Consider the following 17,519-nt stretch of genomic DNA (forward strand, 5'->3'; position numbering starts at 1 on the left):
CTTAGTGTAATCAAATGATAAAATTTAAACTCAATAAAATATTTGAACGTTGATATTTAAAATATTTCCAGACCATAAGATTTTAGAACAAAATGTAATCCCGCATGCTTGCTGCAAAAATTTGGAACGTTTGAGATTTAACAGCTTGTAAAACTTTCCAGAGATTATCTTTCTTAAGTAAGCGTTGTGACAAGTTAGTAAATCAGTGCCGATTGTTATCTTGCCACTATCAACTGGGTCGAGTTTTTGTATCATACAAATGTGGTATTTCATAATAGCTAGCCTGTGTGACTTTGTACTTAGGGTAGGTGTCTACGGATCTATTTAATTTTGGGATTCATTTATTCGGTTACTTACTTTCTTAAATACGATTAAATTAAATATAATGTCGTAAATTTACAGTCTTTTCTCACCATTCTAGTTGGTGCGCCCATAAAAGGTAAATACGATCTATGCGATCTATTGTTAAGTTATGTTATAAAATTAATATTTAAATAATTTATAATTGATTTTTAGTAAGTAATGAAAATAATTGTATTTGAAATAGCGTGTTTCAAACTGAATAAAAGTGCAGATTATTTAGTAAAAAAAGCTATCCCATTGTTTAAAACGTTTTTTATTTTATTTCTATTTGGTTATTAGTATTACGATTGATCTTTATAGAGTGTGACAATCACATTCCGATGGATATATATTAAACGTTGTACTATTTTGTGAAGCTTTATCATTATTCAGTAGTCAATTATTTTTATGCAACTCATTTTTCATATTCAGGAAAAGAAGCTTAGCATACTTCGACCAAAAATACATAATGAACTTAAAACAGCGTGAAGAACAGTGTTGTAAGCTACTCCGAAAAGAGAATACAGATTATGTCAAACATCATTACCTCAAATTCAGATGCCAATGGAAGAGCACTTAAGATAATTCCCAAACAATAAAATAAGGAACTCAATGGATTGCTGAATTTATTTTTATTTTTTGACTGGCCATTTATACATATTGCATAAAATATACCAAACAATTTCAATATTTGTTTAATAAAAGTTATTCTGCTATCAGCTCTTATTTATATTAAAATAAAAAATAGCTTTTAACATGAATTATAGCCATTTTACGACATGTCTTAAATATAAACCATGTAGTTATTTAAAACATTTCTTTATATAACAAGTTTAAGAACGAAAGGCATTTCATTTAAATTAGTAAGGTAAAATATTTGAATATCGCAATGCTTGTAAGATGTATGTATGTTTGTAAGGAGGCTGGTACACCTGTAAACAAATGGTCAACAGGAAAATATTTCGCTCCATAAAAATATCTAAATTTGTGACACTTCAAGTACATTAACACTATTTTAAAATTTTGCTGCAAAAGGTTTTAGTGTTTGACATTTCCGGGAAAACGTCCACAGTGCTGCACGCAAGTGAGTTTTCCACCTAAATAACTCTGTCAGTCGTGTTTCTAAATAGACATTGATAACGCTGTCTGAGGAGTCCGGTTCAGTAGCGTCGTCTGAGTTCACGCATGCGCACTGAGCGTCCAGGTGCGATAGCGGCGGGGAAAGGATTCACCCTCATTTTCCCCTGTTGCTGTGCAAGGCGGAACGTCGCTGTGAATTAACACGAACGCCTTCCGTTTTTACTTTACTCAGGGAATTTAAGGCTGTTTCTTGCGCTGCGGTGATAGCGGCGGCAAAGGTTGAAGGAGTTTCACTTTCCCAGAATTAGCTAGTCCGCCTAGAATCAAGTTAAACAATTATTCTAATTTATTACCTGTTATGATATTGCCTGGCACTACACACCAGTGTTAGTGTCACATACTCAGCAATTTCAGCCGCAAGAAAATACTGCATTTGAAAATGATGACTCGTAGGGTACGGGGAAACCTAATGCGAGGGGGCCAAGATGAAATCCTCAATCTGAAGGAAGACTTACTAAATGAAGAGGTCATTTATCAAGCCGTCCATCTGTATAGAATATTGAATACAATATTGGATAAATATACAACTGATGCCATAGTAGATCTAATCCCCCACCTAATGACTTTATTAAATCGACTTGATGCAACAATAAAAGCAAAAAATGACCTTACAGGGAACCTTACAGAAATGAGTTATGAAATCTGTCAATTCAAAAGATGTTTAGAAAATGGAAAGATGAAACGAAAACAAGATTTAGAAGAGTCTTTAGTAATGGAAGGGATGGTTGACACTGAGCTTGCTAAATTGAAAGAAGAAGTTGACAATCTAAAGAATCAAAAGCACGTTTTGAAGCAAGAAAATGACTCAATAAATAAAAAAATTGTTACATTACAATCCCACTACAATAAATTGGAAATAAAGTTTAAACTACGAAATAAAAAAAATTCCAAGAATAATGCAACTTCTTAAAATAAGTCGATCTTTCTAGCGCCAAGAAGAACATTCAAACAACAAAATGGACCCTCAAAACGATTTACACTTGAAACATCAAATCAGTTTTCTTCTTTGGACAGAGAAAATTCCCTAGCGCAAAAGGATCGTCAGGACTGTAAGGTTACTACCAAAGCGCAAGTCCATCGATCTGAAAATGCCCCACCACCATCTGTAACACGTGAGACATGTGATCCAAAACACTGTAAAAAAATCGTAGTGTTGACGGACAGCCAGGGGAAGGATATACATCCCTACATTCAAGACCTTGTTGGAGATTATGATGTTTTCGTGTACTCTAAGCCGGGAGCTAAGTTAAAGGAAATCATCTCTGAGGGTAAACCTTTTGTCAAAGACTTGTGCAAAGATGACTTTGTAATATTGTTAGCCGGAACAAACAACATTAGTGACCATGACCCTAGTCAGCTTTCTGTGTTCCGTATCGTTATGATTTAAACCATCTTAACGATGTAATCTTCTATGCTAACCTGGCAATAGCAAAATTCATCCGAGAATACAAGGGTAAACTCAGATTGACGTATGGCGAGTTGAACTGCATTCTCTACAGAAACCACTACACACGCCACGGACTCCATCTAAACAAGCGTGGAAAGAAGGTTCTGAGCTGTGCGAATGCTAAAACTGTCCAGTCACGAGTCCAGTCTTCTGTACACTCATCTTCAGGACTTTGTCCATCCTTGAATGCTGAGGCTTCAAAATCTACCAGCACGACCACCTGCCGCACAGAGACTGTGGATCTCGACCGCATAGAGACCTGCCCCGGCCCCGACCCAGTGGGACCGCCCGCTACCAACCTGCCGCTGCCGATGGTCTCCGACTCTTCCGCTATGGTGTCAATAGAATCGCTTGTGGACTTTCCTCCTCTTGGCCTAAGCCCTGTACATGTGAATAGCTCTCTTACTCTAACAAAAAAATACTCACTGTGTAACTAGGTTAATAATGCAAAAAACTCTCATTCTTTTTTAGACAATCTGTACTTGACAATATAAATTTGACTTCATCTTCACAATAAATGTATTCCTTATAAAAAGCAGAATGAAAATTTTAGCTTAATCCATTTCAATGCACGGGGCATTTGTAATAAAATTGATCAAATAAATGTTTTTTTGGACGACACGAATCCCGATATACTTTGCATCTCTGAAACATGGTTACATGATGATAACTTAAATAATGCTTTTTTTCATAGTTATAAATTAGTTTCTTTTTAAAATAGAAGGAACCATATAGGTGGAGGCGTTGCAATTTTTTCAAAATCTTTTCTGTGCACTGAAATCATAGAAAATGTAAAAAGCTTGAGAGTGGAATCTCATATAGAGTTGACATGTGTATCAATCTCTTTCCTTAGAATTAATGTAGTTGTTATTTACAGACCTCCAACCGGTAATTTTTCAATTTTTTTAAATGGACTAAATGAATTATTTCTTTATTTTGAGTGTTCTAGTTAGAGCACAATTTTATGTGAAGATTTTAATATGCCCTTTCACAATCTGACTAATCAAGAGTGTGTAACTGTTAATGGCATATTTCATTTATATAGATTTGTAGCTCTTATAAAAGATTTCACAAGAATAACATCCACTGGTAGCAGTATTATTGACAATATTGTGACTAATATGAACTCTAATCAAATCTTGCTGATAAAAAATCAAGACATATCTTTTTCAGGCTATAGAGCTCAAGTAGTATATTTTAATATTTCACCAGGTGTGCCATTTAAAAAGCACATTCAAATAAAAAAACGTTACTATACTGACAATGCTTTTGCTACATTTACAAATTTATTGCAGGCGGAGAGATGGGACAAAGTTTATAATGCTACTGACACAAATAAAAAATTTTGTATTTTGATATAGCTTTCCCGCTTAAAACAAAAAAATCAATGTTAGAAAGAAACAGCCACAGAGATGAATAACTCCGGATTTAAAACGTGACTATGAGAACATTCGTTTTTTACTCTCCTTATCACGGACACCTGAAATTGAACAAACAATTAATGAGAGGAAACGTGAGTACAAAATTGAGTTTGACAAGGCAAAGCGATCTTTTCATCATAACCGAATCATAGATTCAAAAAATCGTTCAGAATGAATTTGGAAAACAGTCAATGATACCTTGAAATTGAAACCACAAAAAAATAAGGAAAATATTGAACTAAGTTTCAATGACAAAACGAATAAGAAATTCTGTTTCTTACCGAGGTGTCAGTTTCAGAGGTTGAGACAGCGGTGAGGCGGCTGAGGAGTGCAAATGCTGCTGGAGTGGATGAGATTCCTTGCACAGTGTTAAAGAAAATGTTTCCTTCTATAAGTGTAGTATTCTCTCACATTTGTAATTCCAGTTTATCTTCAGGTATATTTCCAAACCTCTTAAAAATCAGTAAAATCATTCCAGTCTACAAATCTCACAGTAAACAACTACCTGAAAACTATAGACCGATTTCAATTCTATCGTCCTTCTCAACAATTCTTGAATCAATAGTCTGTCAAAACTTGTGGCTTTCCTAGAAATCAACAACATTCTCTCTACTTAGCAGCATGGCTTCCGCCAAGGGAAATCCACTACATCAGCCATCTTCAATTTTATAAACGAACTATCGCTTTCTTTAGACAATAGACTTCATTCCCTTGGTGTTTTCTGTGATTTAAGCAAAGCGTTTGATTCCGTTGATCATAATATTCTCCTTGGAAAACTAGAAAAATATGGAGTTAGAGGTCACCCTTTTCAATTCATGAAGTCGTATTTGTCTGATAGGAATCAAACCGTTGATGGCCAAAATAAAGTTTCCTCATCATATAGAACCATTACTTGTGGTGTTCCTCAAGGCTCTATTCTTGGTCCTGTATTATTTCTCATTTATGTAAATGATCTTCCAAAAATTTCAACATACCTCAAAGTTACGATGTTTGCTGATAATTGTTCTTTTCTTGTTTCCAATAAATCCCCACATTTGGCTATATCGAATTCAAACATCTAGTTGCAAAGTTTAAATCAGTGGTTCAATTTAAATAAACTTACATTAAACATCAGCAAAACTAATATCATCCAGTTTCATCTAGGGAACACAAACCAGTTTAATATTCAGGGTCTTATCAAACTAGGAAGCGAGGAAGCCAAGCAAGAAATCTCAGTTAAATTTCTGGGTTTATATATCGATAATAGGCTCACATGGAGCGGCCATGTGGAACATGTCAGCAAAAGGCTTAGAACCATGGTATCTGCTCTCAACCATCTAGCCAAGGTCTGTAGCCAAGATTTTCTACGAACAGTATATTTTTCTCACGTTCAATCGATATTGAGGTACGGGTTAATGTTCTGGAGTCCATCCAGCGTAGTAAATTTCAATAGATTATTTGTCCTCCAGAAATGGTGTTTGCGAATCATCTCAGGACGTAGGAGATTAGAGACTAGTAAACCCCTTTTTAGTGAATTAAAAATACTTACTCTGGCGGGTCTGGTGGGGTACGAGCTATGCTCTTTTGTTAAGGGCAATCCAAAGCTTTTTAAGCAATGGATACTACCATCAGTATCCGACCAGATCAAGAGAGCTGATATCTGTGGCTGCACATAGTACCAGCGCATTTGAGAGGGGTCCATACCACTTTGGTGCAAAAGCTTTCAATGCATTGCCATTGAATATTAAAAATGAGCAAAATCTACGTTTATTTAAAAACAAACTAAAGACACACTTTCTTGATAAATGTTTTTACTGTGTAAGAGATTTGTTAGGTTAGATATAGTTTTTAGTATTTGACGTGTAATGTAAAAATGTATTTTTCATTTACGAATAAAGATCTTGAATCTTGAATCTTGGATGTAATTTAAAACTCAGCGATGTTCTCAACTGAAGTTTATATTAAGTGTGTGTTTACACAAGACACTCGCACTCTTGTATGGTTCTGTATTGCAATAAATCAGTGGAGAAATATAAACAAGGCATTCTGCACTTTTATAGATTAGAGTTATAAAACTTCATTTTAGTTTTAAATCTGATAATGATGTGTTATAAATATAATGGATTTCTCCATGTTAAAAATACAAAGTGTTCCTCACCAAAGAGCGAAGGTCCTTGTCCACCTGGTGGGACAGGTGGAACAGATATGTGGTGGAACCACGTCTGGAGTGGAGGTAGGCCAGCTTCACAAGGGGTGCCGCCGTGAGTCCATCACTGAGAGCCAACAGGAGTGAGTCCCGAACTATGAGTGGAGTGTCCGCTGTCTCGTTCCACTCCGAGTACTCATTCCTCACAGCCGAGAAGATCTCCTTTAAGTGATGAGAGTACACGTTGTTAACGAACATCCTGCAACAAGATATTACCAAAAAGATCTCCTTTAAGTGATGAGAGTACACGTTGTTAATGAACATCCTGCAACAAGATATTACCGAGAAGATCTCATTTAAGTGATGAGAGTACACATTGTTAACGAACATCCTGCAACAATATATTATACCCAAATACCGTTATTCGACACCAGTTTAAAATGACGGATACTTACAACATAGTAATCACGGCATCATTGATCATTGTGTTGTAGGATTAAAATATATCCTACAACAATGATCAGTGATGCTATATTTTTAAAAAACACTTTTAAGATGTGTAATATCTGTAACTAGTATACAATTATGATTAATATATAACTGAGTGGCAATACAGTATGGTTAATTTACTTCTGATAAACTTACTTAGTGTTTGCCAAAGTTGTTATATTTTTCCAAATATAATCGGTTTTGTTCTGTTTGTTAATAGTTTTTGACATAATAGTGATAAAAAAAACAGTTCTCAACGTATTTTTTTTTAACTTTTATAAAGATATAATGCCAGGATGTGTTTATATTCATCTTATTATTTATATCTGTACATGTAAGTTTAGTTACAATAATGGACCTAGGATTCAAGGTCAAATACGTACCAAAAAAAATTTTAATTTAGTCTAACCAGAGTCTTATACGTGAAGAATACTTGAATATCGTACAGGTTTAATGCGAATGTTTAGTTTACCACCAGTTCTCATTCCTATTCACCTATAATACACTGCATTTTGTAATAAATGTGTCTCTAATGTCGAAACTATGTAAAATCTGTCTTACAAAGCTCGTAATTCACTAACCAAATACTGTTATGTGGGTCATACCAAACTCAATGACCAGACTCAATCATCAACAGGTCGAATCCACTGCTATTCAGCTCGGTTTGACCGCAGCAGACAATAGCAGCTGATACTGTGTTGTCACAATTACGTTTACCAGAATGAGATACCGACAATATTTCTAGCTATATTTTGCGATCGTATACATTTTATAGGGAAATTCAGAGTCCAATGAAATCTGGTCATTGCAGACATTCATTTACCTGGAAATTATTGCCCAGATTTTCTCAAACCATAGGTAAATTATTATTTATTTAAATTCCCACGGTATGACTATTTTGGAAATTTATAATTACTTAACGTAGCTAAAAAATAGTTAGAAATATTTGGCAATAAGTAATGAGTGATAAAAAGTTTTTTTGTTGGGAGGAGGTTAAAATGATTTTTGCGCACACTGAGAGGCTCGTTGTCCCCTCAATAGCGCCGGACCCTCGCAGGCTCGTTGTCCAACGGACTACCTCTAAAAAAACCCCTCGTCACCAAGGATAATAGCCTGGAACTGTTCACCATATTACTTCTGACTAGGCCTGTGAAGTTACACCAATAGAGCTTTCCTTGTCGAGGGAATCAGAGAGTTAAGGCCCATCGAGGTCGACCTTTTTCGCCCGAAGTACAGACTGGACATACACAACCTGGAGATGACAGTTCCAGGTGTCATCTCTCTGGTGCATAGCTCCAAAGATGTTCTCGGGAGTGACCGAGAAGCCGTTCTCAGCAGAGAGAGAAGCCCGCCGCACATGCCATCTGCCGCATTCGGTGTGCTGTGCCGTGTCCGCAATATCAGTCTCGGCTTCCCAATCGCGTTTCCAGCGGTTAAAGCTGGGGGTGCGCTCTTCTTTGGCAAAAGTATCTCTACCCAATTTGATCTTTAGTCGATAAAATGTTTGTCTCTCCATCGCTAGATGGTAGATGGTGACGACACCATCAGTGCTGGTTCGGAAACCGTGCAGTAAGCTAATGCGACCCGGAGGGCTCCTCGTTGCTGGACTCAGAGCCGGTTTCGCTAAACATGTTTCTCCAAGACGTTGGCCCAGACCACAGCTCCGTATAAAAGGACACATTGACTGATGACATCAACAAGCTGCGTTTGCAAGGAAGCTGGCATGAGCCTGCGGCTTTGTCGGCGGTGCACTGTATCGCTCGCTGAAGGAAAGCTAGTTGTCAATCATCACTCCGAGGCACTTGGCAGCAGGTTTGGTCTCCAGTTGGCCAATGCGAATTTTAAAGTGGAAAACGTTAGGAATTCTCATCTTCGTAAAGAGCACTATCTCTCTCTTCTTGATCGCTAGAGACAGACTATAAACCTTCATCTACTCGGCCATAACCAGGCCGAGCTTGAGTGTCGCCTACTTACCGCTGCGATCAACGCAGCAACGAGGTGGCTCTCGTCTGGCATCTCGAGTCCCAGCAACCTGTCTTAAGACACGTCTAGAGATCTGTCATAAGAATTGACACTATGGAACTCCAGATGTGATGGAAGACACGTCGCTGACCTTCGGTGGCATAGTACAACAGGGTGCGATCTGATACAAACATTTCCCAAATCCTTATTGTTTCTAAGAGTTCTCATGAATGAAGAAAGTTTGAACTATCCACGTTTGTATCCACGAAATTGAGATATATTATTAGCTCGTATTACATCATTTTAGATCATTAAGAACGAATTTATATTACAGCACACACCTCGTGACCTCCAAGGTATCCTGCCAAAGCAGGGTTATTATACCGCACTGAAATTCCTTGCATTCTTCATTGGAACCGCTCTCTCTTCCACAATTTTACATATCTTAATAAATGACCAATCGATACATTTTTTAGTTAGGTATATGTTTGAATGTCCTCGAAGGTTAATCATCGTTTTGGTTTTCTGCCTTTTTATTCATTTCCTCAAACCATCTGAAGGAATTTTTTTGTTTTCTTTACAGTAGTAAGTTGTAATCTCTACAATATCTTGGTTTAATAAAGAAAACCTTACAGAAACGTCGTTTCGAAATTTCCATTCGTTGACTATGATAAAAGCTATAAACCTGATGTTGTAGTGCGTATCTCACTATTCGTCCTTTCGTGTGTTTTACATTTTGCAGGAACGATAGCTGGTAGGTTATTATATTTAACGAGTATGTTCTATAAGCATAATTTAAATTTTGTATGGACCGATTCACACATTCATTCTCCCTCGCAGAAGAATCGTTGTTATAGTTTTACGTGCACACGTAATGACTACTTCTCCTATGTCTGTTTCTTCACTCGGAACAGTCTTCGTCATCAAAAGTAAGAATTGGATTATTGATGTGGTCTTCGTGTCCTCGACCTCTTCCTGTTCTCTTAATTTTAAGGGACTTGGTTTTTGTTCTTTCTAAACATAGTTTATCGTAAGAATACGTAATAGCTTAGCAAATCATGAATGAACTAGCAATACCGCGAGATAGTCCTATTAATATATTAATGTTTTCTTATTTTCCAGATATCTACTACACTATCTTCATTTCACTCTGGGATTTATGTTATCCTCATTAATCAACCACAGATACTTACCTGAGTTATAGTTTGTATAATTCACATTATTCTTTTTATAAAGTGAGGTTCTCCTTTCTCGTCAATTAAAATACATTTCCTAAAACTACTAATACGTTTCAAATTACAATAATGTCCTCTAAACAGACAAAAACATACAGGTCTAGTTCTGCATCTATGCCAGAATATGTGAACAGCTGACACATATCAGCTGTTGATTCGAAAAAAACGATAAATATTCAGAAACCCACATCCGTTGCGCCTACACTAAGAATTTGTAGGCTGGTAACTCATAACAACCTCATAACTCATTTCAAAAACTTCTTACTTTTAAATAATACCTGCAACTATTTACCAATGCGTATGAAATATAATACATTTCTATAGTTATTATAACAGGAATATATGACTCTGAACTTTAAAAGTCTTTCAGGTCACGATTGACACATTTATTTTTTCCTGCTTTCGCCAGAGACTCCTTCTTTCATTGATCTTCTTAAAGGCTCAAAATATATTTTCTAACCGCAAGGCAAAGTTGATTTTTCCATCATTAGTATTACTCCTAACATGAATATACTAGTGAACCATTCAAAATGTGACTGCTGTGAACAAGTTTCACACATTCATCTATTTTCGTTTTCCAAACTCGTTTTATAAAATGTTTAGAGCAGAGTAATGTAAATGTATGCTTTTCATAGCCTGTAGATAGAATTTGCGTTTAATATATTTCGTAAAGAGTCCTAGGTTTTAGCCTTGAATGTGTTGTCTGATAGTATATCAATGTGGTCCTACCAAAGAGACCTTTAGCAGAGTAAAATCATAGACAGCACAGCCGGTGCATAATCGTGAATTGGTCTTAGCCAATCTGTTTATTTTGTCATTATTGACTGAGACCAACTTCAATTGATTTAAAATAATCTGATTTATACTTATCCTTATGAATTAGATTTGGACAGTTGCGGGGAAGAGTATCTTCCAGTTCTTCAAACTCAGTGTTCTATTTTTGTAACATATGGCGATTCCAAATTACCATAATCCTGTTATTGTGTAGGCTACCTATTGTAAATATAAAGTTTAAAAAATAAATAAAATTGATCTGAAACAATTTTGGAGACTATGGGTTTTGAAAACGTATCTATGTTGAAAGAAACAAACCTCAAAATCTCGTCCTTTTCGTCGGGATGAAGGCCAGTTTCTATTTGCTGGGCGGCGAGTTCACGGAAGCTCTCAATAGAAGTGAGGCCCAGTAGCATTTGACGGTCGACGAAGGTGTCACCGGCACGCTCGATCTCCAGCGAGGGGTTGAGTGAGAACCAGGGGCCAAACTGTGTAAGAAACCTGCGATCTTCTAACTTTACTTCCATCAGAGACTTGAGTGGCAACTCCTGGAGGCAGTGAAGAACGTGGTCTGAGGCAGAGTTTGGTGTGGCACAACCGACCTACACGTGACAGGGAACTTTCATTGTTAAAACAACCATAACATTCAGCACAACAATAGAATTTATTACATAAAATTTTGTTTTTCATCAATAAATTTCATTCTCATATTTTTGAAAATCTCAAGTGACAGTTTCAAAATAATACTATACGTACAAAATAGCGTTGACGTTTTAAGAGGTGCTGAAATTTTAGGGTGCATTGATAAGAGAGTTTAAACAATAATTTGGATGATATTTAAATACAATTTTGTTCATCATTCTTATGTGGATTAGTTTTTAAATTATTATGCATTTAATTAGTCGAGAAAAATTAGATTATCTTCTCACTTTTAAAAGCGATTTATTACATTACCTGTTATTTGGTATTAAGAAAGAAATCATTGTTTTTGTAACATAAATATAATAATAAATAAATACATTTTCACACGAAGTTTGTAGACATTAATTAGTGCAGTTAAATTGTCTGTAATCTGAAATCCAAGTTAAATATAAACATTTTAGCTATATAGTGTTTGTGAAAGAGTTTCCAGGACTCTCTACAGCTTTACTAGCTAACTCTTCAGACTACCCCTTACAGATTATTTTACTAAGGGTGAAAATCATGATGATCGAATGAACAATACAGAGTTGCTATGGTCTTAAGAAAGAGTATCAATAAAGAGAATAGGACCAGTCCAAAATAAAATGTATAAGACACGTAAATGTAACACAAAATGTAACACGTGTTTATAGCTAAATCTTCTTGTAACTTGAGAAGTCAGATATTATAATTCAGGTCTTATAATGCTAAATGTACTCAGTGTATATTTATTAAGAGCAATATTATAGATATAAACGTACTTGCTCGGTGACCTGGAGATGAACAGAGTGGGGCGATGAAGCCACCGCCCAAGGGCTCAGCATTGACCCTGACAATAGAGTCACTCGATGAAAGAGGCCTAAAACATAGTGTATTTTCTGGTCAGTTCTATCTGATCGGGTATTTATTACATACAAGTATCTCTAAGGACTTAAACTCCTTTTTCTAATGTTTTGCTATAAAAAATACACCTATCACAACAGTGTCCCTCTTTTCACTAAAACAGTTTTAAATCCATATGGAGCTGTAAAATTATCACCTTAATTTCATCAATTCGCGTATAGAACATACAAATTAACCATTTTTGGTATTAGGTGTCATAATTTTAGTGTCCAGAGAATACTTCTACTAATCAATAATCTTGGGCAAATTGATAATTTTGTTGTAAAACTTCATAAACGTTTTAGTGTCCAGAGAATACTTCTACTAATCGATAATCTTGGGCAAATTGATAATTTTGTTGTAAAACTTCATAAACGTGGTTTTAGAACATACAAATTAATCATTTTTGGTATTAGGTGTCATAATTTGTGTCCAGAGAATACTTCTACTAATCGATAATCTTGGGCAAATTGATAATTTTGTTATAAAACTTCATAAACGTGGTTTTTAATAAATCAGTTTATTTTTATAGCTATTTATTTAATTTATCAGTGGATGCTCATCCAAATATACTAAAATGAAAACACAAAACAAGATTTAATTATGGTAATCTAATTTACATTAGTCAAAACACAAGTAGATTCAAATTGCATTTATTTATTTCGATTGAATCACAGTTACAATTATAAACTAAGCACATTTCAGACCATAGAAACAACTAAACCTTCCATTACAGCAATGTTATTCTTATGCACAACCACAACACACCATTTCAAGTCACTATCTCGCCCGGGACCACATTACCTCCACTTGATACAGTTACAGAAATTGAACTTTTATTTTAAAGTACTGTATAAAACGAAACACATTTACCGGTTATTGTAGTGGATTTTACTTAAGCAACGACTTCTACATACAATCTTGAAAATTAGCCTGATTGAAGCAATTTACAATTTTGGCGCACAGTTTCCCAACCAACCGCTTACCAGTTTCCATTTCTCAACCATATTGTGTATTTTGTTTACTCCATTAATGCCAGTGCTAAGTTTCCCCTTAGCAAGATGTTATATATGTAGTAGACTAATATACAAAATTATACACCATTGTAAATCATTTAATTCCGTAAATATGTACATTTATCCCTGTTGAGAAGCTCTCTCAGCAGTCAGTTTTGCTATCCAAAACATATAGGCGATATTAATATGGTACCGCAATATCCTGAAAAATCGCAGGACTCCAAAAGGCTAGGACTTTTCTAAAAGCTTTTTATATGGGATATTACTAATGCGGCTTATATAGTAGTAATAAAAATTCATTCTATTAACTCGTGGCAAGATATTTTACGTTATTTATATTGTGAAGAATCGTGATAGAGACATGATCCTTGAAAGATTATAACTGTAACCTACAAAAAAACTTAATTCACAAATAATCACGCTAACGTTTTCGTATATTATTTATGTATCTGTTTTTGGTGTTGTAATACCACTAAATATTCTATTTACTTAAACAGTAATTTAATTGAAGTAAAAACAGTAAATCTCTTGAATTTGTAAGTTAAACTTTCATCTGTCGGTTACATTCTAAAATAAAATCAAAAAGATCGAGTAAAAGAGATTCGTATATGTAGAAAAAACTTCAGAAAAATATTGAAAAAAGTAACAGTTTGTAAAGCAACTTAAATAATATAAGACCTCTTGAAATAGACTATATCTGATTCGGACTATTATGGGTTAATCCTGGGGTACCTGTAACAAGAAAGGAATAGTTTGTGTCGAGAGAAGAAAAGCGAAATAGGGACCTAAACAAAACAATAAAATTCTTTAAAATAATTAAAAATAGGAAATTGGCTACAAATATCAGCAGTGTTTCCACTCTATTGTAACAGTAAAGAAATTCTACTAATAGTAGTGTCTAAGTATCATTTTCTCGTTGTATTAATCCTGGTTGTAATACAAAGTTTTATTGACAATATCGCTGTTTTCCGCGTATATTCACGGTTATGCTGTAAAATGTTCAAACCCGTTTCTTAGCAGTTACGTAGAAAGTAATTAAACACGTGTACAATGTTTCGTATAAGTATGCGAATATACTGCGAAGCTTCTGTGGTAAGAAGAAAATGCGTACACAGTTTAAAATAAAACAGTTTCGGCTATATGAAAGTCACTCAGTTAATTTGGCTATATGTGAAATATACAGAAATATCCGCTGGGTAGTGATTAATACACTAGTTTACATAGAGTATTAAGCTATAAGTCTTATTTAGTTTCAGAGGCAGTAATCTATAAATAAAGTTTTTAATCAAACAAATTTAAGTTTTATCATACCTGTCTTATCAAAAAAATATAAGTAGTTGTAGTGCTAAGTCGTCTCTCCACTACACTTCTCACTCACAGAGGGCCAATGTAGATAATCTTGGCAAGCGACCAAAAGTTAATTTCCGCTATTTTTTACTCTGTACCGCACAACACTGTTTTTTTCTTACACACCACAACATTGTTCTAGAGCCATTTAAACATTGTACAGTCTCTAATATTTCAGTTTGTTTTTTAAACTGAATTATCCCTCTATTGTATATATCAATTATATTTATCAATTTTTGTTTTGTGGATTGAATTAACTAATGACCGATCGTTTCTTAAGTCCTTCAAAATGGACAGTGGAATCTTGCGCTCCATGTAAGTACTACAATTCTAACAAAACTATATGAGAAAATGCGTGAATAAATGTTTAAAATTCCTTCCTTTGACTAGAACGCAATTTCGCGTTTTGCTATCGCCCACTCCTGAATCCTAGAAAATCTAGCTGATATTATGGCAATCGCCAAAGAGATAGATAGATAGTGCCCTTAATGTCACTTAATTTCAATACTTGTTCAATTTATTATTGGAAAAACTCTTCAAAATAATTAACCTCTAACCATCAATTTGCAAACTAGGCTATTCGCCACCAGTCAAGTTGAACCCAGGTAACGCTATTGCAGCAATAAAATGCTCATTTTCCTGCACCAAAATCAAATAATAAACCTATCTAAGATAATTTCATGGTCCTTAACATTTGTTAGAGTGCGTAATCCCCTAATCACTGTCACTAACTCAAAAAACATGAAGCTATGAATGAACTATCCGGTGAGCATACATGAATTCCTTGAATATGTGGATGCCACAACCTTAATATTAAACTATTCAATATTTATCATCTTATGTAAAATAATTACAGAGAGAAAGTCGGATGAGAGTATAAGACGTTCGGTGTACAGGTATAATAAAGCAACAAAAATAAATCTATATCTGAATTCTCAATCTCATTATCATCCTTCCTAGACTTTAAGAATATTGAACACTCAAACTATTCGTGATATTTACAGATAACATTAAGACCACAGACTTCTTACAGCAAAAACCGATGAGAAATCTGGGCAAGATAATGTATGTCTAGGAGCGGCAAACACTAACCGAAAATGTCGAGATATTGGGGAGTAGGTGTAGATATACAGGTCTAATTAACTGCAGGGTATGACCATTAGAGTTGGTGAGACACCTATTGTACTAAGGCAGCTAGCCGGGTATAAGGGCGTGCCACCCTTGCCCGAATTGAGGCTAATATAGAGCTGCCCTCCCTTCTTCCTAGATAACGTGACTAAGATTAATGCCCACAAACCCTCCTCATAGATCCCGACAGGAGGCTGTCCTTACGGTTCTTTCAGTAGTATTCCTCCGTAAGTGAATTTAATATTTACTTTATTAATATTATGTTTGTATAGACCAAGCAAAGACAAGAAACATTATAACTGTATATATGTATTATGTAATAGGGTATTCAAGACCTTGTTATTCAAAGGTTAATGACAATGTATCTCACAGCTCCAACTATAAGTTTTATGCTGTTAAAAAGTAGAACACAGACTGATGTATAGTTGTTCAATATGAGTATACGGCCGTAGATATGATCGTCACACTATGCCAAGTGACTACATACTTACTATCACTTAACCATACCTCTGGCCGAGGTGAGAAGCATTAACGCATTGACTAGTGCAGCGCCGGTATCATGTCCCACCAGAGTCACTCGGGTCGGGTCACCTCCGAAGGCGGCGATGTTGGAGTTTACCCATCGCAAGGCTGCCTCGATGTCTGATATGGCAAAACAACAGTGTTGATTGTCTGACAGATCTCCGCGTGTTTTTAGAAAACCTACAAGAAACAATAGTTAACTTATTACCATACACAATACATTAATGCTATGGTGGGTTAACAATCACTTAAACATTCCGTTTTTGTACCCATAAGTGAAAAGCCACGGGGATATTACGTGATTTTACATATTGAGCAATTTAATGGTTTTTCATAGGCTTTCTTCGTGTTGTTTTTATAATTTAAGAGTTTATTATTTTTTTATAATTTTTTCAAGTCCTCTTTTTACATTATTACATAAATAGCGATGACTAAACTATGTTTTATTTCCCATATCATGCTGCTTGAGGTTAAGTCGTTCGTCTTCAGTATCAGGCAAGTACTTCTATGTACAACATGTATAGGAAGCGGCAGCTGTAGTGTGATTTGGCAACTTTTTTGTCTGTAACAACTTTTATTTTACAATCTATGAGTGGCAGTATATGAGTCGGGGTAGGCGATCTGACATAAGTCATATCAGTATCGATTACCTAAAGTTAAAAAAAATACTACAAGAATACGATAGTAAATTGTAATTTCAATTGTACTGCTACTTACTTTTTAACTAGCTAAACGCCTTAATAGATCTGTAATGTACCGTGTACCGCCAATAGACAACCATAATTAAATTTAATTTGTCACGAAACGAGGGAAAAAATAGGGGAATATTCAAACCACATCATGTTTTTATATGTTGTTTACATTACTCTACAATTGAACACAATCCATGGTACAATAGAAAGTATATGTCATAATTAAAATGGTGGCATAAAAACATATCAGACTGATATGTTTAAAAATACCATTTAAATGTACGTTTAGTTATGAAATGTTGAGGAATTTTATGTT

At 35.1% G+C, this 17,519-nt stretch overlaps 1 protein-coding gene across 1 annotated transcript in view; it reads right to left on the reverse strand.

The window, feature by feature from the left end:
* Positions 1-1,502: 1,502 nt before the first annotated feature.
* LOC124372039 (neuroligin-1-like) overlaps positions 1,503-17,519 on the reverse strand; it is a 69,051-nt gene continuing 53,034 nt past the window's right edge. The window contains exons 4-10 of the mRNA XM_046830403.1: positions 16,497-16,691; positions 12,378-12,475; positions 11,254-11,537; positions 6,488-6,734; positions 5,603-5,666; positions 3,086-3,310; positions 1,503-1,612 (exon numbers count right to left, since the gene is read on the reverse strand). Of these exons, the coding sequence (XP_046686359.1) occupies positions 1,503-1,612; positions 3,086-3,310; positions 5,603-5,666; positions 6,488-6,734; positions 11,254-11,537; positions 12,378-12,475; positions 16,497-16,691 (1,223 nt within the window). The remainder of the gene's footprint in view (positions 1,613-3,085; positions 3,311-5,602; positions 5,667-6,487; positions 6,735-11,253; positions 11,538-12,377; positions 12,476-16,496; positions 16,692-17,519) is intronic.

The sequence above is a fragment of the Homalodisca vitripennis genome, unplaced genomic scaffold (genome assembly GCF_021130785.1).
Source record: "Homalodisca vitripennis isolate AUS2020 unplaced genomic scaffold, UT_GWSS_2.1 ScUCBcl_2360;HRSCAF=7038, whole genome shotgun sequence".
Classification (NCBI taxonomy): domain Eukaryota; kingdom Metazoa; phylum Arthropoda; class Insecta; order Hemiptera; family Cicadellidae; genus Homalodisca; species Homalodisca vitripennis.